Consider the following 26,989-nt stretch of genomic DNA (forward strand, 5'->3'; position numbering starts at 1 on the left):
GGCGTCAATGTGAGCCGCGCCAGGGGACCAATCCAAGTGCTCCTGTCCGTCTTCGTCAAGGACGCCACAGCGTTAGCGATCTTGATGTTGTGCATGTTTTTCCATTGGGTTTATCTTATCGGGGGGGAAACCCTTGCGAGCACGGGGAGAACATGCAAACTCCACACAGAAAGGCCTGGGAGATACCCCACCTGGGTAACTGGCATCATGGAAACCTGGTCCCCAAGCGAGAATCGAACCCTGGACCTTCTTGCTGTGAGGCGACAGTGTTTGACCACTACACCATCGTGCCGGGATATTAATCTCTTAAGGCCTTCTATCCTCCTCCCCACTCTGATGACAGGGAAAGGAGCATGCATCTGTTGTGTCCTATCTCTGTGCCTTCTCCATCTATGTGAGATGCACGGTCAACTTCAAATCCAATCCACAGTTGCTCATGTGCCATGGTGAGTCAGCCAGAGGCCGGGCTCTGTCTAAACAACGTCTGTCACATTGGCTGTATGAGGGCATTGCTCTCACCCCAGCAGGACATACTCCACCAGTTGGGGAGAGACTTCTTCTAACATACAGTACGTAGCTATGTTCTCATACTTCATACTGTAGGTGTTCTTACCACAATAGATCTCATACCTCGTATCCTTACCACAATAGATCCCAAATTACATAGTTAAATGTCATTCACTGATTTACATTGCCAGCTAGGGATAGGAAATATCCCTAGTAATAAGATAATACAATAATAAGATAATATGAACTCTGTTCTTGTTGCATTCATATTGTTCTATTTCCTTCTAAAGGACTCTTTTATTTCCGTTCACATCAGCTCTGGCATGATTCCATGATTTTAGAACTAGGCGCAGTTATGGCTATTATTTGTGACCATATGTGTGCGTCAGTGAAAGAGAGCAGATGCCTCAGATTTCAAAATGATTAAACTAAAAGGATTTTCTTGATCAGGCTATTCATGTGTTGAATCTGATCTGGTTAATCATCTCCAACAATGTGAAACTGCAAAGAAAAGGTGCTTTTCATCTAGTCTTGAAATATAAGTAATTATTGAGCATGTGACATGGAATGCAGTAATTTAGCTGTGATACATTTGAGTGATAATGTCACCCGACTTGTTGGCTTTTATTTCATCAACACCAGGGACGTGCACAGGACTTTAGAGGGGCAGGTGTTCAAAGGCTGAAAAGGGCACTGAGCCTGTGCGCGCCAGCCTGATTTTTGGGGGTGCTTTTTGGGTGGGGGGGGGTGCTTTTTATGCTTTTTGGGGGGTTTTGGTGATCAAATATTGAATATTGAACTATAATAATCAGTGCAGGAGCTCACTTATCCATGAAAGACACTTTTATTTGGATTCTATCCTGACATCTTTCAGTAAGGGCAGTCTATATGCAAAAAAAGATTATGAGGCACAAAATGGCAGGTGCTCGAGCACCCTTTGGGCTCTATGTGTGCACGTGCCTGATCAACACATACAACGAGAGAGTGCTCCTGATGCACACATGAAATGAATTGCTGAATACAATAAATGTAAATTACAACTGCCTGCAAAGGATGCACGACTTAGTTTTGTCTAGGAAGGGTCTTAGTTTGTTTGGCGTATTCATATATGCTAAAAAATGCTGACTAATTATTTTGGGTTCACTAGGGTTGACAACTGTCCCCTATATTGGTTTAAATTGGTTGTGATGTATATTGACTGCGAAATTATCTGTGATAAAGAGAGGGGGAGGAGAGGAGTGGAGTGGAGATGAAATTAAAGGAAAGGAGAGGAAAGGAAAGAAGAAGATATAGGAGAGGAGAAAAGATGGGAGAGGAGAGAGGAGAGGAAAGGAGGGGAGAGGAGAGGATAGCACACTGTTGTTTCAGGACCACGGACAGTGCTGTTTGGTGTGTTGAAGTAAGGTAATTTTGACCCGTTTTGCTTGCTCCAGGAAAGGAAATGTCAAAATGGATGTTCCAAAATGCTTATTTCACAGATATGCGTTTCCTTGCGTATTCCTATCAAATGATTGTGTTTGTTATAATGTTGCTGATTTTTAGTGCTTGTAAAGGGAGGAACACGAACTTTGAGAGACTGAAAGACAAACCAAGACTGAAAACACTCTCACTCTCATTTGACACGACTCTAAAGGCAATGATACAATGAAGGATTGATAACAAAATGTAGAATCTGAAGTTGTATTTTGGAACCAATCCAATCCCACAGAATATTGTAAAACATATTTAAATAAACGTGATTATAAGGTTACCATTATAACATGCAAAATCCCCTTTCACGAGAAAGTAAACTGCATAGCTGCAATGCAGAATAGAATAAGTAAATTAAATTATATTAACTTCTAAGAAAAAAAAGGCTTGGAACTTGCATTGAACAAATCTCTCACTGAATCTCTCTCATCAGTCAAGTGAAATCCAAGATGCCCAAAAGTGTGGGGATTATGTATCGATCCAAGAATTGTGTCAACCAAAGGTCACTTCTCATCCTCTACCATGCACTTGTGGTCCCATATTTAAACTATTGTCTGGAAGTCTGGGGTAATTCTTATCGTTCCAATCAGTGATGCCACAGATTACTGATTACTGATTACTCCTTTAAAAGGTCATCTAAGTTACTTTACTGATTACTTGATTATCAGAGTAACTTAGTTACTTTGAAAGTAACTAGGTTACGAAGTCGTCGTCGTTCCCCCAACAGTTTTTTTTAAACGCTTTATTGAAAGTGCATAAATTGTTTTTAACTTGTTTCTCTGCACATAACGTAAATTGTTAAACTAGTGCTTCAGCTTCTGTACCATCAAGTATGGTAAAGCAACAGTCTATGATGCTCACAGCATTAGAGCAGCCAGCCAGTGGTTTTACAAAACCAGTGTATCACATCTAACAAATGCAGGCTGAACTATTCAATTATATCAACTGTAACTATTAAATTGTTTTTATAAATGTCTCTCTATAAACATACAATCAGTCTCTCTTTAACATGTACATTAACTGTAAATCTGGCAAATAAGAGCTTTTGCTCTGCCACCATCAACCCTCCTGTACCTAGTCGAAGCGTCGGTTAGTGTTGTGATTCCAGATGCTTTCAATGCAATTGGATGTGCTGTTTTTAGCGGTAGACAGTATTTTGTTTCCTCCGCCGTGAAGTAGTGACTGAGGCTACGTTTAGACGAGCGTTTTGGGGTGGAATTCTGAACAGAAACCGCAAAAATCATCTTGCGGTTTCACTTTTAATTTTGCCAAGCGTTTTGGGGTGGAATTCTCCGACGACGGAGCCCTGCTGTCACACGATTGGCGCATATGTCACATGACGTGCTGTGAAGACCCGCCCTACTCTGCCTCTGATTCGCAGACTGTGGATGGGGAATGTGATTGGACCAAAGCAGAGTCACTCGCAGACAGAGGGACCAGTCACGCCGCGGGACACATTCTTGTATTTAACCCTTTCACTGCCACACCATGTCACTCCCAAAAGAAAAACAGCTCAAAATGTATTTTTGACTGTCGAAAACGAAATAAAATACTGCATTCCGCCTGCATTATGAATTTATGATGAGATAGTAACGAAATAGTAATGCACAGCCACTTGGACAAGTAACTGCAATCAGATTACTGGCTTTTAAAGATTAACGCGTTAGATTACTATTTTCGGGGAAAAGTAATCAGATTACAATAACGCGTTACTTAGTAACGCGTTACTGGCATCACTGGTTCCAATATATCACCTCTTTATATACTGCAAAAAAAGGCCATTAGGATTGTGAACACTGCTAAGTACAACCAACACTCTACCCCATTGTTTTTACAAGCATCAGCTTTTAAACTATGGGATTTCATCATACTTAAAACTGCCAAAATCATGTTCAAAGCTTCACACAACTCTCTTCCAACCCCCATCCAATGTCGGTTCACTGAGTGGGATAGGAACCAGGAATTATAATCTTAGAGGGAAACTTCAGCAACCGGGTGCAAGAACCACTCTTAAATATATGTGCATATCTGTTTGTGGAGTGAGATTATGGAATGGATTGGATGAGGAGGTTAAACTGAGTAAAAACATAAACCAGTTTAAAAAAAAAAAAAAAAAAAGGAATAAAAGGAATATTGTGAACATGACGTTTGGCATTAAAAGGAATATGTTATTTAGAATATGTAGTCTCATGTCAGGGGAATGTAGGAAACAGAGCTATGTTACATGTTGTATGTATAGCAATTGATGGTCAGGGTGTGGGGAATGGAAATTCACAAGATTAGCTTCTTCCATCCCCCTTTTCAAACCATTAAGTTGTGTCTGTTCTGTATCGTTAGGGCTCAGCTTGGCTTCGCCTTCTGCACTATCTCGCGTACGTGCACGCGTACTGAATAAACCACAAATGTACCTCTAATACCAGTATTAGTCTGACCACACCCCTCATCAGCTTACCTTCATAAGCAGGTGTGTGGTCACCTGCTCTCCTCCTTCTCGCTTTCACCACAAGGAAGTGCCTCGGTAGTACCCCACTTGACGTGTCGTTGATAAGTTGAAAAGAGTTGTGACTAGGTTTACATTGTGCCTAACCTTTTTCTTCTCTCACTTGTTTATATAAGAAAAAGGTTTGGGTCATAATGTATTCCGCGGAGAGTAGACCCGCTAGACCTACTCTTCACCACCGATTCTCCATTCCCGCCTCCGTCGTGCGTTCCGGTGCTGGGCTGTTGCCACTCTCGTGGTTGCCGACCCAGCCCGGGAGACTGCCGGTGGATAGTTTTCCTCACCGACGAGCCGAGGGTTCGGAGCCGTCGCTCCGGCGATGGCCTGATCTCGACTCTGGTTCCTCTGTTTCTGGGGAATCGCCCGTTGATGAACGGGGGATTGTCTTAGAGCCAGGGGATTTGCGACGAAAACTTTTTGCGTCTGCTCGCTCACGTCGTCACATGGTGGCGTGCAGACGCGAACGGCCTGGGTTTGGGGAATTGCTGGAGACCAGCGAGGCCGCGTCCGACTCTGGATTTCTGATGGAAACTGAAGACTTCATGGAGGAGGCGGACGGGTTCTTGTATGATGGTCCCGTGGAGGAGAGTATCCCTCCTCCGGAGACCCCGGGGTGGGGGGAAATGGCTCCACGGGGCGCCTTGTTCGAGGATGTCGGGGAACCACCTTGGCCTCATCAACAGGATGCCCTACTGTCGGCCGCATCGGATTGTGGCTCCTTGACCAGTCGCAGCCTGCTGTATGCGAGGGATGCGGGGTCGGTGGAGGAGGGTCCGCAGGGGGAACTGCGGGCCTTGTTTCCCGAGCTCATGGCGGTAGCCGCCGCTGCAAACGGTGTGCCGCTGCCGCAGCCATTGCCTGCTCCTGTCCCTGATGACCTCATAGGCCATCCCTGGCAGCGTCCCCCGGTGAGAGGGGTGGACGTTGTCTACCCATTTTTCCCATCGATGGGGGCCTATGTTCGTCGGGGCCAGGCGGTCTCCAACATCATGGGACTGACTCCCGCCTACGTACCAGTTACGCGGGTGTCGGGGTTGGTCAAAGGTATGGGGGAGGGCGTACCTCGGCTTGACAATCCGATGGCCGCGCTCCTCTGTCCGGATATGGTGTGGGAGCCCCTATGCAAGCCGGTCCTCCAGGGGAGGTCGGCTAGGCGATTGGCTTATTGGGGTGACCAGTCATTTATCGCCGGTACACAGTCGCTGGCTGCGGCTTCTAACATCGCCCACCTGGCTAGATTTGTATCGGGGATAATGACGGGCAGCGCGGATCTGAACGAGGTGAGGTGCGATCAGATCACCCAGGCTGCGGGAGCTGTGCTGCACCTCTCCCAGGTGCTAGCCATAGCCATGGGTAAAGTGCGCGCCCTGGCCACCCTGGGCCAGCGTCACCTTTGGCTGGAGCAGGCTCGTGTACCTGAGAAGAAGAGAGCCCCTCTTCTGACGGCCGACCTCTCCGACGCTGGCCTGTTCGGGAAGGCCCTGCTATTGATGACCTCAACATGCAGAGAGATGGCAGAGGAGAGATCCATCCTCCAACCCCATTTTCCGCCTCCCGTCCTTGCCGGTGGGGGCAGAAGGCTTCCGCGACGTCGAGCTGTCTCCGTCGCCGCTACCACTGCTCCCGCCGCCGCTGCTGGCCCTGCCAAGAGGGCTAGGAGACGAGGCGACGCTTCAGCCACCGCCGGCCCATCCCAGACCGGAGGAGACGGTAGGGAACGTCGTGTCCAGCAGACTGTAAACTACCGTCCCTCCGGGGCTCCCCGGGGTGGCCAGACTCGAGCGGCGCGAGGTGGCAGGCGCCGCTGAGTGACTTTTCCCCCTCTGTGTCCCCTCCTCTACACCCTCCCCGGCCCCCCTATGATTTTGTGCCTTGATCACATATTATTTATTTAATAAAAAAGTTCCCTGATATAAGGGGGACTGTGGTTGGCCGAACAAACTGTGTGTTTCTTCAATACAAATCATGTGGTGGGGTTGTGTTTTATGAATCTACCCTGTTACGTTGGGGGAATGAGTTGTGTTGTGTTACGAGTTTTTAAGCGAGGTCTGCAACTTACACTCGGTAATAGGTTCTATTAGCTTGATGCTCCACATGCAATTAGAACTGGTGATATTCCATTGCTTTAACTAAGTATGTGTTCACAACGCTGTGTTGTTAGTTGCAGTAATGCTCGTACACACTTTTCATGGCCTAGCCATTACTCTCGTTCAACGTCTTCCTATAGCTTAGGCTGCGGGTATGGGATTCACGCACAGGCGACTTGTGTTTTTTGTTGTAAACCCTTTTACACTTTGTGGGTAGCTAACATTGTATTAGCTTATGCTATATGTGTTTTGTTCTACCAGAGGTTTTCAAAATGGCTACGGTTGTTTTCTGTGTGTAGGGATAGAAGGTGTGTTTTTCGGGAGGGGGTGTCGGATAAACCCCTCCTTTACCCACTTGATTGGTTTAGAGGTTGTTGACCCTCCTGCTGAGCCAGTCAGGGCCAAGCCAGTGCTTGGCGGGGGAGGGGGGGGGGGGGAGGGGTATTCTACCGACTCCTGTTATGACAGGATCCGGTGGGTTTTCCCCGCCCGTTATAGCGTTGTTGCTATGGCGACGCCTTCCATGAGCTGGTGTCGTAAAGATGTCGAGGGTAGAGCGCAGGACTTAACCTGCTGCGCTCGTTTTTGTGTCAAACTTGAGTCTGTTGGTCACGTGTCTCACAGTTTACATATCTTTTTCTTGACCGTGGTCTCATGTGGGAAGGTGTTTCTGGGGGAATCTGGTCTTACACTCTGATTAAGAGGAGTGACTGGATTAAAATCATGTGAAAACACAGGGTTTTTTACTCCCAGCTGTGCAGTTAGGTCATACATGTGATGCCTTTTCTTTATTTTATAAAGAGTTGAATGTTCATTCATGGAGTTGATTGCATCTCGCCCCTCTTGTCGTTTCCCTGGGCGTCTTGGGGATTCAATATGGTGGTCTAGCCGGCCTATTGTTGATGTGGGTATGTCCAAACGCACACATAGTGCTGGCTCAGGATGTGCTTTGGCCGTTGCTGACTGGCGCGCCTCGTTTGCTTTGGTGAAACAGCGTTTTTATGGAGCAATTGGGATGGGGGTTTTTCCTCTTCCGACATCCTGTGTGTTGTCGATGGGTTCCCGTTCATGTCAGGGGATGATGACGGAATGGGTCTGGGCATATGGGAAGGGTCTCACGCCCTAGGGGTGGGCCGCCGGACGCGGTTCATACCGACACGTCTGGGTGGCGCCTTCTTTTTATGTTGGGATCAGACGCGCATATCTGCCCCTTCTCCTGGGGTTGGCAGGTCGGCGTGGTTAGGGCACGGGACTGGTTCTGGTCGCGCTGGTCCAGATCAGTGCACCCGTTGTCCGCTGGGGATGCAGATCTGCTGTTCTGGTACCCTGAGGGACTTAGGGTTTTTTCGGGGGGAAAAATGCTAGGTCGATCCGGGTGTCACAGGGTTGTGCGTTATGGGACCCCTTGTTGGTACCGAGTGCGGGGTGCTGGGGGCTGGTCTTCCATATTACGCTCTTCTCTTGCGTTTTGGCGCTGAGGAGCCTGTTGGGTGGGGTTAACCTCCTTTGGGATCCTGTGCTCCCCGTATCGCCGGGCCCGGTCCGGGGTGATGCCCGTTGACCTGTAGGCCCGGGATGGCCCTGTTGGGAACCGGAACGCGGGCTGCGGTGGTACCGCCGGTGCGTTTCGGGGTTTTCCTGAGGGGTTATGGGACCAACCGTTGCATGGGGTGATGCCTGGGTGGTTGGTTCTCTGGTGTGTTGCTGCAGTGTCAACTCCCGGTTCTCCGGTTGAGGGTGCCCCTGCACGTTCATGACGTCTGCCGATCGTATGGGCTTTTCTGTGGGCAGCTGTCAGGGGCCGTGTGGTCTACGGATCCCGCTCCTGACGTGCTGTTGAAAGCTTGGTTATGCGACAACGCCAGCATACGCCCCTTCCGCCGGGGCGGCTGTTTCGGCTGTCCTTTCTGGCGCCTGCCTCGTCCGCAGTTGTTCCAGGCTTGGGTTGACAGCCTGTTGCCTGGTCTTCCCCGGTGCACTGCCTGTTCCGTTGGTTAACTCTTGTGTGTTATGACCATGCTGTCTGCCTGTTGCAGGGCTTGTGTTCCAGGCGGTGTGCTGTTGAGGGGGACAGGGCCCGCTCGGCTGAGGGGCCTTTGTCCGAATACGCTGGCGATGTGAGGGGCGGGGTCACTAGGTGCCCCCCTGGTGGGGTCTTGATGCTGGCATCATGGACTTCTCCGGGCCCCCATTCCGGGGGTCCAGTCCCTTTGGTGGGTCTGGGTCTTCCTTCGCGCTCCGCTGCTACGGCCTTGCCACGGGGTTGGGTTTGCCCTTGACCCCGTGATTCTGGGGGCAGTAACGAGGTTGTTCCTCCGTTCGTTCCCGGGTGGCATGCGGGTTGTGCGTGTGTGTAGTCGTGGGGTCAAGCCACGGTCTGCTCACCCTGTGCGTTAAGTTGCTTGAGAGCTCTTCGCACGGTCGGGTCCGTCGCCTTCCCGTGAAGCCTCTAATAGGGGGGATACCCTCCATTAGGGGGGGTCGGGGGGGCTCGGCCCTCCCTGTTCTGATGGTTTTGGGGGGCTGTCAGCGGGGTGTATTTGTCAGCCAAGTGGCTCCGCTTGGCCTCCCTTGTGCAGAAGGCGAAGCCAAGCTGAGCCCTAACGATACAGAACGTTAGGTTATGACTATAACCAAGTTCTGTTAGTTAGGGCGATGCTTGGCTTCGGACGGCCGCTGCAGCCCTTGACCTCACCTTGTGGTGAAAGCTTGGGAAGGAGGAGAGCAGGTGACCACACACCTGCTTATGAAGGTAAGCTGATGAGGGGTGTGGTCAGACTAATACTGGTATTAGAGGTACATTTGTGGTTTATTCAGTACGCGTGCACGTACGCGAGATAGTGCAGAAGGCGAAGCCAAGCATCGCCCTAACTAACAGAACTTGGTTATAGTCATAACCTAACGTTGTTACTATTGTCTATTGTTTTGTGGTGGTTATTGTACTGTTTTGTGGTTGTCTTGTATTGTATAGGTTGCATGGTTTGAAATAAATAAATGAAACTGAAACTGAAAAGCAGCATAATGCATTTCCCTACACTATAATACCATGGAGCAAAAACGTATGGGTTGGTGTTACAATATGCTAAGAACACACCCACACACACAGTCCACTTCCTCTGCTGCACACAACTATTACTATACTATACTTACTATACTTGTGACTGTTAAATTATTATAATTTATTTTTAAAGGTATACTTCAATTTACAGTCGTATAAGTAACGTCTTAGAAAAGAGCCTAGTGGCGCAGCGGACTAAGCGCTCGTCACCAACGCAAGAGACACTGGTATCGAATCCGGCTGTCAGCGTTGCCTCCGGCTTGGCCGGCCGTCATACTGGCTCGATTGGCAGAGTCCGCGGGAGGGAAGCCGGTGGGTCCGGGTCGTTGTAAACAGCGACTCCTACAGTTCGGTCGGGGCGCCTGCACAGCGAGGGAAGGATCTGGAGGGAGGTAGTGTGACCTTCCACACGTTACACTCTCCCAGTGAGAGTCCGCGCTGCCAGGTGAAAAGAAGTGGTGGGCTGGGTACACATGTGTCGGAGGAAGCATGTGATAGTCTCCGCCCTCCCAGACCGACAGTAAGGGGTAGAGTGCGCAACGACCAGGAAGGGGATTTGGAATTGGCATAACGACTAACATTGGGAGGGGAGAAAAACGGAAAAAGAAGGGGGGAAAAGATCATTAAAAAAAATTAAAAAAGAGCCTAACCTGAATCTATGAATTTCTAATCAGCTGTTAAGTACTGACACTGCATGAAGCAGAACGCTGTTCATTAATTCATACTGCAGAAATAAACACAAATGACAGAGATGACAGTTAGGGAATGGATTATAGTAGATCACTTAGAGGAGCTCCAGAAGCTACAGTATGTCGCCTGTCCTCTCCGCTATGAACATTTCCTGGCAATTGACCTTCTCTTCAGGAAATAAATAATCTGCCATCATCATCGGAGTACCAAATGAGACAACGAAACCTTGATCAAAGAAAGGATATGAGAAATTGTGTCTTGGAATGGAGTAAATGGAGTAAATGCAATGAATGGAAAAGATAATGCTCATCAATTTAAAGGAAGGATGCTGCTGGAAAAAAACATTAGATTACAGAATAAATGTGTTGTGAATCAAAAACAAAACTTACAATATACAGTATGGTGTGCAATATAATGCCTTCATCTACTGCCTCTTGCAATGAAAGTGATGTATCAAAAACACAAGGACATTTTTTTATAGGAAACGTGACCACACAAAGTCAGCAACAATCCACTGTTGGTCTCACTGTGTTGAGGCCAAATCTAAGACAACCTGTTATGCGTTTTAAAGCTAAACCACAGTGAGAATATTCTTCCATCCATACAGTTTACAATTTGAACAACATACGTGTCGACACTCAGGTTGCCCTATACTTCCTCACCTTCAACAGGTCATGAAACTGTGGGGTCAAACATGTATAATGGGGACCTGATAGATTTTCATCAAGAGGATACTAATCTCAATTTGCTAGCGTTCCTGGACCTATATCCCTACAGTCTATCCCAGTCCCTGCTAAATGAGGCACCTGGAGGCTGACCTGTGGTGCTGAAACTAAGCCAATGGTGTATATTGTAAAGCCACACAGACAGGTTACAGGTGAGGACAGGCCTATACGATATTGACAAGTTATGACATTTTTTGCACAAGAAAGTTCAGATTCTGTCGCAATATTACAGTATTATAGCCTATAGGCCTAGGCTACTGTAATACTGTGAATCTGAACTTTCTTATTCGGTCTTCCAGACAACAAATTTTCCAAATAAGCAAAACCCCGGTTTTAGTATCCAACGTGAATTTCATAACTTGTCAATATTTCACAGTGAGCCTGTCTTGCAGCCTCCTAATGCCATGCTCTAATGAGCTACCCAAGCCCCCAAGAATCTCAGCAATCCATCAGCTGACATGTCCTATATACTCACAGCCACAGGGATGGTCTCTTTTGACAGGCCAAGTGATGTGTCTGAGTTATTAGTGTAAGCCCCATAAGGGAATAGGCAATAGGTTTCAATCTGACCCTAAAGTTGAGTAGGCCTACAGTAATTAGAGTGTGCTAAAAATCCAAGCCCTGGTCCGAAGTCTCCCCCCCCCCCTCTACCCAAACCCCATCACCACGCGAAAGACAACGTCAGCGTGACTATTATTAGAAAGAAAAAAAATATGATATATTCTTTTATCCGTTGCAGTTTTATGAGCTTGGGCTGTTCGTTTTAACATTGGATTGGAACATCTGAACCTTTCAACAGAGGAGAGAGAAATGATCGCGCTCAAGCGCAGTTTTGTGGTTTGGGCAAGTGTGTCTAGTAATGAATGCTGGTTGTAATAAGAGGTCACATTCAAATAAAATAACACTTGATTCACATCGCTAGGCATGCCAACTGATATAGGCAATATGTATTATATAAATGATGTATGTGTGTGTGTGTGTGTGTGTGTGTGTGTGTGTGTGTGTGTGTGTGAGAGGGGGGGGGTAAATTAACGGCGAGATCATTGCTTGCGTATCGCTATAATTCGATGATCTCACAAACACGACTTTGTTGGCATGAGGGAAAGTTGGCATAAGAGGCATGCCAACGTCGCCTCCAGTGGGTTATCATAACGGTCAATATTTTGCATGTACAAAATAAGGTTTACCAACTCACTGCCATACGCGCTTCTAATACATGACCCCAAGCATAGGATGCGAGAGGTTCCGACTCCAGTGGAAATTATAGGCTGTAGAAGGACTGACTTACCCACGGCTAAATCCAGTAGATCAGCGCACAAGAGCAAGCACAAAGAGAAGACGGTCATCTTTCCCTTTATTTTGCAATAAATCCCGAACTCCATCTGCGTTCACATGCTCTCCGTCTTTCGGCTGCGTAATCCCCACCATTCCAAAGGTATGCGATTGAGAGGTGCCCTTAAACTCTTCATGATGCGGTAGTGCAAGTAGAAGTGGGAAATGTTAGAAGTTCGCTATGAATATAGCATTCATGGCATCGAAACACGAACATCAGATACAAAATGACTCACTGGCTGTAATTAAAAGCGGAATAGTCTCCAGTTAGACAGCAGGAGGGACGCACTGCCGTGCAGTCGAGAATTCGAAAAAACTGATAGGTTTGGATGAAAATCTGTTACCCAGTCAATCTGTTACTGGTACCCAGTCAATGCGCTCGTTCGTTCTCTCTCTCTCTCTCTCTCTCTCTCTCTCTCTCTCTCTCTCTCTCTCTCTCTCTCTCTCTCTCTCTCTCTCTCTCTCTCTCTCTCTCTCTCTCTCTCTCTCTCTCTCTCTCTCTCTCTCTCTCTCTCTCTCTCTCTCTCTCTCTCTCTCTTGCCTACTCCCGCCCTCCAGACAGACGCACGCACTGTCATCCTGATCACTCGCTCTTTATTTCACAACATTTGTCCTTAATCCTACCCTGGATCCAAACCCCTATAATTCTGTCCATTAAACCGATTTATTCCTGCATGATTTCGTTTTTCCTTGTGAAAAGGTTTTTATTTCTTATTTAAAAGATGTGTATAAGTATAACGCCCTATGTTAGCCCTACTCAAATGAACAAGGGTTCTGCATTGCCATTGAAGTGGGTTCTTCCTCCTCATTTTGTGAATAAAGCCTAGTGCCATCAGAACATCTAGATAGGTCTTTACTTTACTTATTTATTTGTATTCCAGTCCACAGAAAGAGCTCCCATCGATAATGAAGTCAATTAGAGGCTTAGAGACTGGGAAGTGCTCACTTGGGGAGGAAGTTGTGGCCATAGATATATAGTGACACCTGTAACAAGTCGAGTGGGTGCACTAGGTGTTGATCCATATCATGCCAACGATTTGGTTGCGATAATTGTGTAGTGATCAAGGCAGAATCTCCTGCATTTTCAGATTTTTCATTTTCAGCTTTACTATCAGAAGTTAAGGAATATCGTATCAAAAGCGTTATCAAGACTCCCTAACGTGTTTAATTCAGCATATTTAATTTTGATCACCTTGGTCAAGTTATAGTTATGACCTACTATTTTTAGTATTTTGTTATTGTATTTTCGTTTTATTGTATTTTCCTCCTGTCATTATTAGTTTTCATTATACTGAAATCGGGTGCCTGCTTCAGTGTTTATCTGTAGACCTGCTTGTGTGTATTGGGAATGAATGTTCCTTGTATGTGTTGGGGGGGGGGGGGGGGGTATATTTTATGTTGATTGGAAATATGAATTTGATAGAATAGAGCAACTGATTTCCCTCGCAGGGCCAAAGCCGACTCAGTCTTTCAGGGTCAATCTGTATAGCGGTGACCCAGAGAGACCTCCATAAACTGTATAGAGAATCCAGGAAATCTGCTCTCCAGGGTGGTATACAATGAGATCGAAGAGGTCATAATATCATACATTCCCTTTGTCATTCCACTCCGATTTGTAAAATAATGAGTCAAGTGTTGTTTCTTAACAACGGGATGAAGTGGCGAAAGAAAATATGTCATAATAGTCTAAAGTCAGTCCCTTTGAGTGCAGGTAACTCCAGTGGCTGAGATTAAGAATCCCTCCAGTGCAGAGTGAGGAGAGAGGCTGCTGTATTGGATAAAGGTCTGCAGAACTAATGCACTATCACATATCTCTAGGGGGCAGTGTCAACAACAATTTATCGAGGCAACAGAGCCGAACATGTTCCTGCCCATATGGCACCTAACCCATGAACAAAGAGAGGCCTGCACTGTCTCCTGGGAGACCACATATTATACTGTTTTCATGTGTAATGTATCCTACCTGCTGGTTCTTAGTAGGATGGACACGGTGGCAGTTATGTGGTCCAATAAACCCTAAATTGTTTACAGCCTTATTTATGGACTGCAAGATGGGCCAGAAAATAAAGCTGGAGTTGAATCTCACTGTTTTCTGGTATATAGATTGCTATCACAGTCGTCCTGTTATTTGTCATTCAAGTCACTAGACAAACACTGGTTGCCTCAAGACAAGTCATGTTTTGTTTACACCCATACAATGTACTGTTCTATAATCACATTCCCTCCACATTGCTCAACAGACTTTTTAAGGTCAGCCATCGGATATTATGTTACTGAACAGTTCTTGCCTCTTGAAACACAAACCACTGCTGGCCTTGGATCAATTTCCATCAGAATTATTATTCCTACAGGTTAAAAGCAAACATTCTTTATTTGTCTGTTTTGTTGGTTGGTTTGAGAATAAAATTGAAATCAACGTGCAGTGTTACCTGTAGGCTTATTACATACACTGGTGTATTTATTTAAAATGAAACAACATATTATTTCAAGTTACTTCAAATAGATGAATTATAAAGGTCCCCCACCCTCAGGCACAGTTTGTACAGTTGCTGTATAAATATCTACACTTTAGTTGTATGCCATCTTCATGTGAAATAAATATATCGGGTAATGCATTTCAGAATAAAAGAAACCTGGACAAATACAAATTGAGCCTGTGCCGGTAGCTGAACAATAGCTGTCCTTCACACTCTTCTGTGCTATGTTCCAATAGTAAAATAGATTGTGAAGGAGGGTGAATTAACATCGAAATGTGTCAGCAGCAGGATTGCCTCTTCCGACCCATCACACAACCATTCAAACCTAAACACATATACAAAAACGGGCGGCTGAGTGGCGCAGTGGGCAAGGCGCTCGCCAATAACGCAGGATATGCTGGTATCGAGCCCAGCTCTCGGCGTTGCTACCGGCTTGGCCAGTCGTCGTACTAACACATATTGGCAGTGTTAGAGGGTGGGAAAGCCGGTGGGTGGGGATTGGACGTTGTGGACAGCGACTCCTACAGGTCGGTTGGTGCGCCTGTACAGCAGAATCAGGAAGTATCGGGGGCAGCGTGAGCCTCCCACGCGTTACTCCTTGCCACTGAGAGATCGCTCTGTTCAGGCGAAAATATGCGCCAGTTGCCTCCTCGTGTACCGGAGGGGACACGTGATGCAAGGCTTGGTCCTCACTGCAGCCGACCAGTGGGAGGCATAGTCTAGCAACGTTCGAGACATGGGAGGGGAGAATTGAAGGGAGAATTGGCAAGGCGCAATTGGGATGGGAGAAAAATAAGGAGAAAAAGTGGATACAAAAAAAACACATAAACAAAAACACACCAAAAACAAGAGTACCGTTTTCAGCTAGAGGAAATGCTTGTAAGTTTGTACATAGCATATATCTTACAATTCTGAGTATGTTTGTTTGTTTTCCCAGTACATATGTATAAATGTACCGATATCACCCCTTAGACACAAGGAGCATAGAGAGTCTTGTTTAAGCCCCATTCGGTTCAATCTTATAGGAGTCAGGTAAGTCCTATGAATATAATTAAGATTAATCTGTTGATGATCCGGGTTGCGTGACGCTAGTCGAACGTTTGCCCAGACTTCTTGCCAATCAAAATCTACTTCCAAGTCTGGTATATCCCTCCTCCAGACTGAGTCTAGGGGGAGGATTCCATACGAAGACGTAAGTAAGTGATGATAAAAGTCTGATACGAAGCCTCTCGATGTCTCCCTTTCATAGAAGAATTTGTGATATCTGTGGTGCTCAAGTGGTATCTTTAATGGGACTCCATGAGCCTTCAAAGTTGCTAATAACTGTATATAGAAATAATAAGTGGAGCTGGTGAGGTTAAATTTTTTATGAATTTCATGATAGCTACAGAAACCCCGTTCGTTGAAGATATCTCCCAATGTATGTATGCCTTGCTTTTCCCATTTGGGATATCTGATAGGTCGTTGTGCAATAAGGAGTGCATTGTTATTGAATAGGGGAGAATGGCTATGCCATTTATGTTGGTTAGTAAATTTTTTCTGTGTCACACCATATCCGAATCACATGTGTAATAAGAGGACCAAATTTCAAGTCGCGTTGCTTAATTGATAATTTGGTGTATACTATATCCTGCAGTCTATGTGGTGCCACTATGTTTTCTTCTAATGTTCTCCAGGATACAGATGCTTGAGAATCAAACCAGGTGATCAGTGGTCTTAAAGAGAACGCTTTAAAATAGTGGTAGAAGTCTGGAAATGCTAAACCTCCGTCGGCTTTGTTTCTCTGTGCGGTGGATCTTTTTATTCGTGGAGGTTTGTTGTTCCAAATAAATGTATATGCGGTGGAGTGTAATTTTTTCCAGTAACCAGCAGGGGGGGGGGGGGGGGGGGGGGGGGGAACGGTAACATTTAACTAAAGAAGTTGATTCTAGGTAAAACATCCATCTTAACTATTGATACTCGGGCCTGTACTGAGTTTTTAAGTTTTGACCACCTGTCAAAGTCATTTGTGATCCTATCTTGGAGTCTTGTATAATTATACTTCACCGTTTGGCATATAGTAGGGAATATTTCAACTCCAAGACATCTAAAGTGTTCTACCATTGGTATATTTCCTGGAAGGATTGTAGTTTTCGCAGAGACATTAAGTGGGAGGAAGGCCGACTTTGGCCAGTTTATCCTAAATCCAGATAGATTGCCAAAATCATCAATCAGCTTGAGAAGATGAGGCAGTGAGGTGGTAGGGTTTTGCATGAACAATATTACGTCGTCCGCATATAAACTAATATGATGCTGTGTGCCCTTAATTGAGATTGGTTCTATGGATTGGGATTGTCTTATATACTGTGCTAAAGGCTCTAAGGATAGAGCAAATAGTCCGGGACAAATAGGGCAACCCTGTCTGGACGAGCGCGAAACAGGAAAGAGTGAGGAGGTGAATTTACCTGTTATAATCATGGCCGATGGGTCTTTGTATAATACTTTTATCATATTAATGAATCCGTTTCCTAACCCCATCCTTCCGAGTACTGAGTAAATATGACCATTCCAACCTATCAAAAGCTTTCATCGCATCCAAGGATAATACAGCTGTAGGTGGAATGGCATCCTTGCTGGCGTCTAATACATGTAGTAACCGTCTTATATTATCCGTGATCAGGCGGCCTGTTATGAAGCCAGTCTGATCAGATGAACTAAAGATGTCATATGCTTTTGAAGTCTGATGGCTAGTACCTTAGCATGCAGCTTGAGATCGGTTCCGAGGAGACTTAAGGGTCTATAACTACCACATTCGGTGGGTTCTTTGTCCTTTTTAAGGAGGACAGATATGAGTGCCATATTGACGTCCCTGGGGAAGTTCCCCTCTTTGATTGAGTATAAAATCATATCAAGTAATAGGGGTCCAATTACATCCCAACATGAGAGGTACAGTTCTGGTGGGATACCATCCCATCCAGGAGCCTTACTAATTTGCATTTCAGATATAGCCTCCCTAAGTTCCTCTAGTGTAATAGTTGTATCTAACTGTTTAGCGTCTTCCACTGAGAGTTTAGGTAGGCTAATTTGATTAAGAAATGTATCCAGTTTATTTAGATTGAAAACCATTTCCGATTTGTACAAGTTGGAGTAAAACTCTCTAAAAGTCTTGTAAATTTTTTTGGGGTCTGTAACAAGTCCTTGTTGGTCCTTAATAGTAGGGATATCTGCAAATTTTGCATTGGATCGTATCTTCATAGCTAGTAGGTGACTTGGTTTAGAACCATGAAAGTAATAATGTTGTTTTGTGCTACGTATTTGAAATTCAGATTGTTGTCTTAAAATGGAGTTAATCTCTTTTTTTAACACATTCATTTGAGACTCCAATCGAACCGAGTAGTTGTATTGTAAAGAGGAGAATAATGACGAGTAAAGCGTTTCCATCTCTACCAATTTTGAACAACGATTCTTGCGTAGGTTGGAGGCAAAGACCGTTGTGTAATCCTTGATAAAACCCTTTACCGACATCCATAACATTCTGCTAAAAAGCTGATAGCATCACGCTGGATTCAACCGGATAAAATGTGCCTGAAGGTATGGGTTCTTACCTATCTTGATGTGATTTATCTAGAGATATCTACAGCAAGAATTTTAGGTGTCAATGAAGCCAGCATTGCAATCTGGTTAGAAGTGGTGGAGAGAATAAAGGTTAGCATATGAATTGTAATCCTTGGTTAGAAACGAAATAATGGATGGATTATCAAAGGGGGGTCCTGAGGGGGGGGAGAAGAGCGAGCAAGAGCATATGTATGTATTGTATTGTATTGCAAGTATTATGTATATATCTCGTAAACTACATTTATATTGATTAAAATACTGGAATGTATAATCCTGTGATTTATTGTGGATATTTACTGTTAATGCTTGTGTGTCTAGTTTTATGTCATGTCAAAAAAATAATAAAAAAATGTGTTCACAAAAAAAAGTTATTAGTTATTTTGCACATAATCTCACAAATATCCCAAGGCTCTAAAATGTGTTTGCGCACATTCATTTAGTTAGTCAATTATTGAGAGTTAATACGTTTGAATATCTCCTCCTGTGATGTCATCAGAGGACACTAGATCCTTGTGTTGTTTTATTTACAGCTCAATGAAATGATGTAGATGAAAAATAGAGAGATAATGATTGCAATAGAGATTGGCATTTTTTATTAGTGGGACTCGATTAAAAAATGTAATCAAATTAATTTGAGACTTTATAGTTAATCTAAATTAATCGCATATCAATATTTGATGCGAAAAGCAACCTTTTTCAATTCAAATGGATTTTGGTGTACGAGTGAATCAATGAATATACATTATACATTATGTTTAAGCAGCAAAATATTGTTTATTAGCTACTACACAGACCAACAGATCAATGAAATTTTTTGCAAAGTGCAGCAATTTTAGGAATAATATATATATAGGGCAAAGGACCTTTTCTCTTTTGAAAGGTAACATTCCAAAATGTCTTAGACAATAAAGAAAAATCACTTGGAGTGCTAATGAAATAGAGTAACATAGGTTTGAACACACTGAAGTAAACGTTTTGTGTACTCACATTTCTGTTTAGTGGTTGCCAGATGCCTATTTTTAAGCTCCAGCTGAGAGGTAGGAGCTGGAAAATATAACGGTTCCATAGCCTGAAGTCTTATAGTCATACATGTCCAAAGTTTATAAAAAATTCCACGGAAAACGTGTGTTTCACAAAGGTTTTGTAATGTGTGTACTGGCAATAATTCAGCGTGATTATACAAAATGGCCGTCCAATGCCGTTTATTTTTCCTTGAGTCAAAACAAATTACTTCTTTGTCTTCTTGTGTCACCTTCCCCCACTCTCACTCTGGGATCGCTTTCGGAGCAGACGCTCCTTGACTACAACAGTGGTCAATCATTTTCGCCATCAGCGGTGACTGGTCAGTTCAGGACCGTTCGTAACCGGATGTGGTCACTCCTTGTCAAATGACGCTCGCTCGCCGGATGTTTCGTCTCCTAACTTGAGAATGGAATCACCCAATAGGTTGAGTGGGGTGATGATCGAAAGGCGGCAAATTCACCTTTCCGACAATGTATTTGGTTGATCGGCGAAAACGCAGCCCGGAGCCAACAGACGAGAGCAAAGTGCTGCGACGTGCGAAAAAATGCGTACTTCTTTTTTTCTAAAATGTTTTCTTGAGTTAATTAATCGAAACGCGATTAAGTCCCAGCCCTAGTATTTTTTCATCTACATAATTTCATTGGGCTGTAATTATTAACATAAGGATTCAGTGTTCTCCAATGACAGCAGGAGGAGATATTCAAACTCATTAACTCAATGAATAAACAAATGTGCGCCAAACAGTTTAGGGCCTTGGGATATGTGTGAAATAATGTTTTTTGGTGAAGTGCCCCTTTAAAATAGCTGAATATTGTCACACATTTCACCATCGCTACTCGGACTCAATACAGTATGCAATGGTAAGCATGACTTCTGACTTGTAAACAAAAAAAAACGAATCGTGTTAAAACTAATGCACCGCTCCTACCGCTCGTCCAGCCTGCAGTCCTCTGCCGTCCACACGTTCCATAGAGTAAGAGCACAAAACCAATGGATACAGGTCGATGACCAAACTCAGAAATGTATGGTGCCTTTCCTCTTCCAGAAAATGGTACTCCTGTTATTGAAAATGTATTTTAAGTTTAATTTTGCTGCAATTTCGCGCTTCACTCATTTTCTTGTTGTGATTACTCTGATGACGCGCTCTTCCTCAAGAGGCTTTCAGGCACTTTCTCTATGAACGTGCAGGCATGGGTACACTAACATGTTGTACTACAACCTAATCAATATACATTAAAGAAAAATTACGTTGTTCCTTTTTTCCTTTTATGTTTTAGATGGTTCTGAAAGAATATGGTGTTCATAGTACACCACATTCTGGGGCGACAGTGGCTCAGGAGGTAGAGTAGAGAGTAGAGAGTTATATGGTAACTCAGTTACGTCTATTCTGCATCGAACATTGTACATATGTCTATACTGAACACTGTGACCTAATTTTCTACTTCTAAATTACATGCTATACTATGTTATTTGATACTATCTTGTCTAGCACAGTCTCTGGAGCGTAACAGTAAGAAGCATTTTGTATGAAAGTATTCTGTACTTCTGTATGACAACTATTAAAGAAACTTGAAACTTGAGTGGTCGTCTGGTAGTCGGAAGGTTGCCGGTTTGATTCCTGCTCCTCACAGGTTAGCGTGTCAATGTGTCCTTGAGCAAGACACTTATGCCTCCGCCATCAGTGTGTGAATGTATGGGTGAATGGGTGAATGTGAGGAACAAATTGTAAAGCGATTTTGATAAAAGCGCAATATAAATGCACCATTTACCACTTATAGTACAGACCCATAGGAGTTCTGGTGCAGGACTGCTGTCGCTCTAATCAAAAGCATGTAGAGGAATGGATGGGACGGATGTTGGTACTGTAGCCTATATTGCGTCAACCTACTGCAGTGTGCATTGAGCATTTGTTTTGGATTGCACAATGAAGCTGTTATGAATGATAATTGTGGATTTGTGAATCCATTGCAAACTATGTCCTGAGCCGGTTAACAAAGTCCCATGAAAAGCCCTACACAAAAAAAAAACACTTACAAAGTTTGAATGAAAATAATACAGTTCAACATTTCATGCTTCTGTGCGTCTTTGGCTAATACTGTATATAAAGCAAAGGCCATGCTCAGAAGCAGCAGGGGTGTTTGTACAGTGCAGGGTGTCTGTGTCCTTTTCTCCCGCTCACTCCTCATGCCCACAGCTTTGAGGCTTTTACATGTAGCAAATGCTCATTTTCAAAGAGATTACAACACATTTGTCAGAGGCAGAATTGCATGGATATTATGGGGGACAACTCAGTAGTATCCCAGTGAGAAACACATAGTAATGGGCCTGTCTAAACCATCACCATAGACTATTAGGGGTGACTGAAAATGGGACATCACCAAGTGTGTTGCGGGTGTTGACCAGGTTGGAACCAGCCCTAGATGTGCTTTCGCTGCACAAATTTGACATTGTCTGCAGCACATGTAGATACAAACAATAAGACATCTACGCCAGCTAAAAGTATTCCCCCAAGCAGCTTTTCTCAGATGACCAAATTAACAGAGTGAGGCTTTGTGTCCACCGGGGACGTTTTTTTTCAAGGCGGACCGATTTGAAAAGCAAAAATATGCATGCTCAGAGCGTTTTCCTGAGTCTCGCGAATAAAAAGTTACCTTGATGAGCGCCGCTCCTCTCCAAAAGTTGAACTAGTTTCAGCTTTAGGCGCTGGGAGCGCTCCGCCCAAAAACGCTGGCCGCCGAGAGCACTAATACGCGAGGCGCGGCGCTGGGACAAGGAGCGCGCCTGTCGCGTCTGTAGCATAGAAATTAATGACAGAAAGGAGCTGACAACTCATAAAACGTCCCAGGTCGACACGGGCCCTGATACCGTATCCACCATGGTGGCTGTGCAGCAAGGTCACTTGTGGCAACTCTACTGAGCTTCAAAACGATGGTTTACATATTGTAACCCTAGCTATATGAATACGGGAAAAGCACCATGCCGTACTCATATAATAATAATAATAATAATAATAATAATAATAATAATAATAATAATAATAATAATAATAATAATAATAATAATAATAATAATAATAATAATAATAATAATAATAGAACTGGGGATTCTTCGTGAACCTCTTCTTTAAGTTGAGAGCTTGCTGTTCAGCTACTCTTCTATTGTTCGGCATCTTGAATACTGCGTTCCTCAATGGTAGGCCGATGCTGTAGTGTCCCTCTGTAAGTTTCACGGGCTGCAAGACCAGTTCCAGAAACTGGATGTCGTCCCTCGACTTCTCAAGCCGGTCGTCTTGGCACTCTGGGAAGTCGTTCTTGAACTGTTGACTCCAAAGTTCATCTAGCGTGGCCACGGATGTGCGGTTGGCCGTGACTTGTATGAGTCCACTGGTAGTTTCATGGCCATGTTCTCCTCTGAGGGGGCCATTGACGATCCAGCCCAATCACGCTTTCACCGCGTACGGCCCTTCTTCCACGCTGGGTACCACCTGCCCTGGTTCCATTGCCTTGGGTACGTCAGTCCCGATGAGAAGGCCTATCTCTGCCTGAATCTTTGGTATTTGCACTTCACTGAGATAGGGCCACTTATCGACTTCCTCTTGCAGTGGGATGTTCTGTTTACGAGCAGGTATTGACTTCTGAGAGAAGGTGTTGGGTAGCTCTAGGAAGTTGTCACTATCCAAGCTACAGACTTCTAAACCAGACACCATCTGGCTGCTCACGACCTGCTCGCCTCCCATGGTCCTTAGCAGGATACTTGTCTTCCTGCCGGTGACGTTAAGCGCTGCCATTAACTTCTCTGTGCAGAAAGTGATGTTGCTGCCTGGGTCGAGGAACGCTTAGGTAGCCACCATCTTGTTGCCTTTCTTGGCTTTGATGTGGACCGGAACGATAGCCAAGATGCTTTCGACGTTGCTGGCCCAGTAGCTCTGCAGGTCCTCGTTTCTGCATTGATGCATCCACTGACCTTAGAACTGGCTTCGCCTTCTTCTTCCCCGCCCCTGTGCTTATTTTCTTTGGGCGCATAATCCGATGTTTCCTTCTTGTGCATTGCTTCATCATAGGCAGCTTTGTTATTAATATGTAGAACTGTAGGGTGGGTAAGCTGGCAGACTTGGCAGCTCATCATTTCTTGGCAGGCCTTGCTCATGTGACCCCGTTTCAGACATCTGAAACATAAGCCTTTACTCTTGAGAAAATCTATCTTCTCCTTGTGAAGAGACTTCTTCATCTTTTTGCATTGCTCCATGGCATGCTGTTCTCCTTGGCAGAAGAGGCAAGGGTTGGAGAAGGCACAGAGTGTATCCCCCTTGGTCCTTGCTTCAGTCTCTGCTGGGTTCTGGACTGCTGTAGCAGCTGTTGTGAAGCTTTCCCAAGCACCGCTCTTTCTGGATGTCTTCTCATCTTTGTGAGCCTTAGCTTGGCTCTTGTTTCCATCTGTGATGTTGCCGAAGAGAGGGTGAAGGGCTCTTGGGCTTGTAGGTTGACAAAATCGGCAAGGTCGCTGAACTTGGCGCTGCGCTGATCTTTCTCTAGAAGAGCATAGGCTTTGCTTCTCCACCACCCTCTCTGCTTGTACGGAAGCTTGGCTGTGATGGCACGCATATTTGATATGCTGTCAAGCTCCTGCATGTACTCCACATCAGCCATAGCGTTGAGGCATCCAGTGAGATAGAGGTCAAAGGAGTGGAGCGCCTCTCCGTCATCGGACTTGATAGTAGGCCAGTTCAGTGCCTTTGTTCCAAAGATGAAAACAGGAATGTCCAGTCGTTGCTTTTCCTTTTGAATCAAATCTTAATTTCTTTTATTTTCTATTAGTTCACAATTCCTAGTTCAATTCAGTTATTTTTCGTTCAGTTCAGTTCAGTTCAAAATCATTTTACATTCTGTGTGCTTGACGAGCCGCACCAAAACATATCACGGCTGTTTCCAATACAGCAATCAATTCGGTCACATGCAATTCAGCACGGCTGCAGTGTTAGACCACTCTTGAGTGGTGCTGGAAGACAAATGTGTTATTTTGTGGCAAACACGCAGTGCACTTTCAATGTCATTAAAGCAAATAAAAACAAATAAAACAAAATGTTATCACCAATTAAACTATGTGTGTGTATTATATTTTACTTTATGAGTCTGTAATGAAAGTGTATATTATCTATATAATAGTTGCAACAAACTCCGGCCCGATGAACACTGTTCATCAATTAATCTCAAGGTTATGCAATAACTATTGGCCGTCTGATAACTTTTCTTCCTGGCAACTGTATTGAGCAACTTCTAGGTTTGCCATCACAACCTGGGAATACTTCATGTATCCTACCCATTCTCCAGAGTTGTCTTGGCAACATGTGTTCGTTCACTAGTACCACATCGCCTTCCTTCAATGGTGTTGATTTCTTTGTGAAGGATGCGTGAGCAGATCTTAATTCCATCAGGTATTCACTTGTCCACCGATTCAAGTATCCATTGACGAGACGTTCTCTGTACCGCCATCTCTTGTTCACGTCCTTTCGAGTTCCTTGTTGTATGTTTGACTCTTTTACCGTCTGTTGTGGTAGTGTCGTCAGTCGGTTTCCTACCAGGAAGTGAGCTGGGGTAAGAGGTGCCACCTCGCTTTCGTGGTCCACATAAGTGAGCGGTCTTGAATTTATCACGGCCTCCACTTCATTCAGAAAGGTCTGCAGTTCCTCGAAGTTCAGAAATGCCTTTCCCACGATTCTTTTGAGGCTGGTCTTGACTGAACGCACCATACGCTCCCATATACCTCCCCACCATGCAGCTCTTTCCACAATAAAACTCCAGGTTATCCGTTTTTCTGCAAAGAAGTCCTTCACTTGTTTGGATTTCATTGACTTCCATATTTCGTTCAAGTCCTGTGATGCCCTTTTAAATGTCTGTGCATTGTCTGAATAAATTGTTGAGCAAATGCCTCTTCTTGCAATAAACCTTCTGAAGGCCAAAAGAAAGTTTGGTGTTGTCAAGTCTGATAGTAATTCTAAGTGAACAGCTCTGGTAATTGCGCACGTGAATAAAGCAATGTAGGCTTTTTTGTGGTTAGGTCTGACGTACAACGGCCCTGCGAAGTCGACTCCAGTCACCTCAAATGGGGCGGCTTCAGTTGTCCTGTCCGTAGGTAAAGGTGCTGTTATTTCCTGACTGGCCTTGGTTGTAAACCTTTTGCAAATGAGACATCGGTTTAGAATCCGTTTAGTTGCTTGTCGTCCTCTTAGGATCCAGAAACGCTCACGTAGCTGTGTTAAGGTGTTCTGAAGTCCATTATGCATTACCTCTTCATGCGCATGTTTTATTTCCAGTTCTGTAAATACGTCATGCGCGGGTAGAATAAACAGGTGTTTTTGTCCATATCTGAGGCTCGATTTTTGCAATCTACCTCCAACTCGCATTACTCCATTATCCAAGAATGGGTTTAGATCTTTAATTTTCGAGTGCTTGTGAATATCCGTTCCCTTTTGCAGTTCCTTCATTTCTTGTGAGAAAGTTCTTTTTTGCGTTTCAACAATCCAGTATAACTCTGCTGTGTTCATTTCCACTGCCGTTAGTGGCCCTTGGCGTTTACTTTTATTGCACGAGTTATGCACAAATTGGTTTACCCATGCAGTAATTCTGAGAACTGTAGTTAGCCTACTGTAATTTTCAAGCGGAATAATTGCAGTTTCTTTTAGGTACGTTTTCGTTTCGGTCACAACGTGGTACTGTTTGACAGTCTCCTCAATGGGCTCTTGTAGGCTATGCCCATTGGTCTCCTTTTCAATTTGACGGGGGTCTGCGTCTCTTAGCCATTGTGGTCCATTCCACCATAAGCTCTGAGTCTTTAAGTTTTCCGCGGATATTCCTTGCGTGCCTAGATCGGCTGGATTATCTTTACCAGGACAGTGTCGCCAATCTTCTGGCTCGGAAAGCTTTTGGATTTCAACTATCCTGTTTGCAATGAATGGTTTCCACTGGTTGGCGGAGCCTTTTATCCAGTGAAGTGCGATTGTTGAATCTGTCCAAAGGTAAGCTTTTATCGGTGTGTCTCTGGTGTCCATTATATATTTACAAAGTCTCGCTCCTATTAGAGCCGCTAATAACTCCAGTCTTGGTAGCGTCACCTTCTTCAAAGGGGCTACCTTCGTTTTGGCGCATATTAACGTGCAGGTGCTTTCATCGTTCCCAACCGTGCGTAAATAGCCTACGGCGCAGTACGCGGTTTCACTGGCATCGCAGAATACGTGATTGAACTCGGGGTTCCAGTGTCGTAGGGTCTGGGAATGACCATAGTCTTGACAGTTTGTAACTCTCCATACCATTCTTTCCATTTTGAATTTAAATTGGTGGGCAAGTCTTCATCCCACTCTAGGCCTTGTTCCCATGTTTCCTGGAATAGTCGCTTGGCCCTCACCGTGAATGGTGACAGGAACCCGATAGGGTCGAATAGCCTGGCGGCTGTTTGCAGGACTGTCCTCATTTTGAATTCTTTGATTCTCGTAGAATACTTGTCAGATCAAACATGAAATCGTCCGATGTCGT

At 44.7% G+C, this 26,989-nt stretch overlaps 1 protein-coding gene across 1 annotated transcript in view; it reads right to left on the bottom strand.

The window, feature by feature from the left end:
* The window catches only part of igsf21a (immunoglobin superfamily, member 21a), a gene marked incomplete at both ends in the record, with an annotated part of 963,192 nt that extends 950,727 nt beyond the window's left edge, over positions 1–12,465 (bottom strand). Inside the window, 2 exon segments of the mRNA XM_084316427.1 lie at positions 12,326–12,392; positions 12,394–12,465. Of these exon segments, the coding sequence (XP_084172553.1) occupies positions 12,326–12,392; positions 12,394–12,465 (139 nt within the window).
* Positions 12,466–26,989: the final 14,524 nt, after the last annotated feature.

Source organism: Notolepis coatsorum (genome assembly GCF_963971535.1).
Source record: "Notolepis coatsorum genome assembly, chromosome: 6".
In the NCBI taxonomy this organism is placed as follows: Eukaryota; Metazoa; Chordata; class Actinopteri; order Aulopiformes; family Paralepididae; genus Notolepis; species Notolepis coatsorum.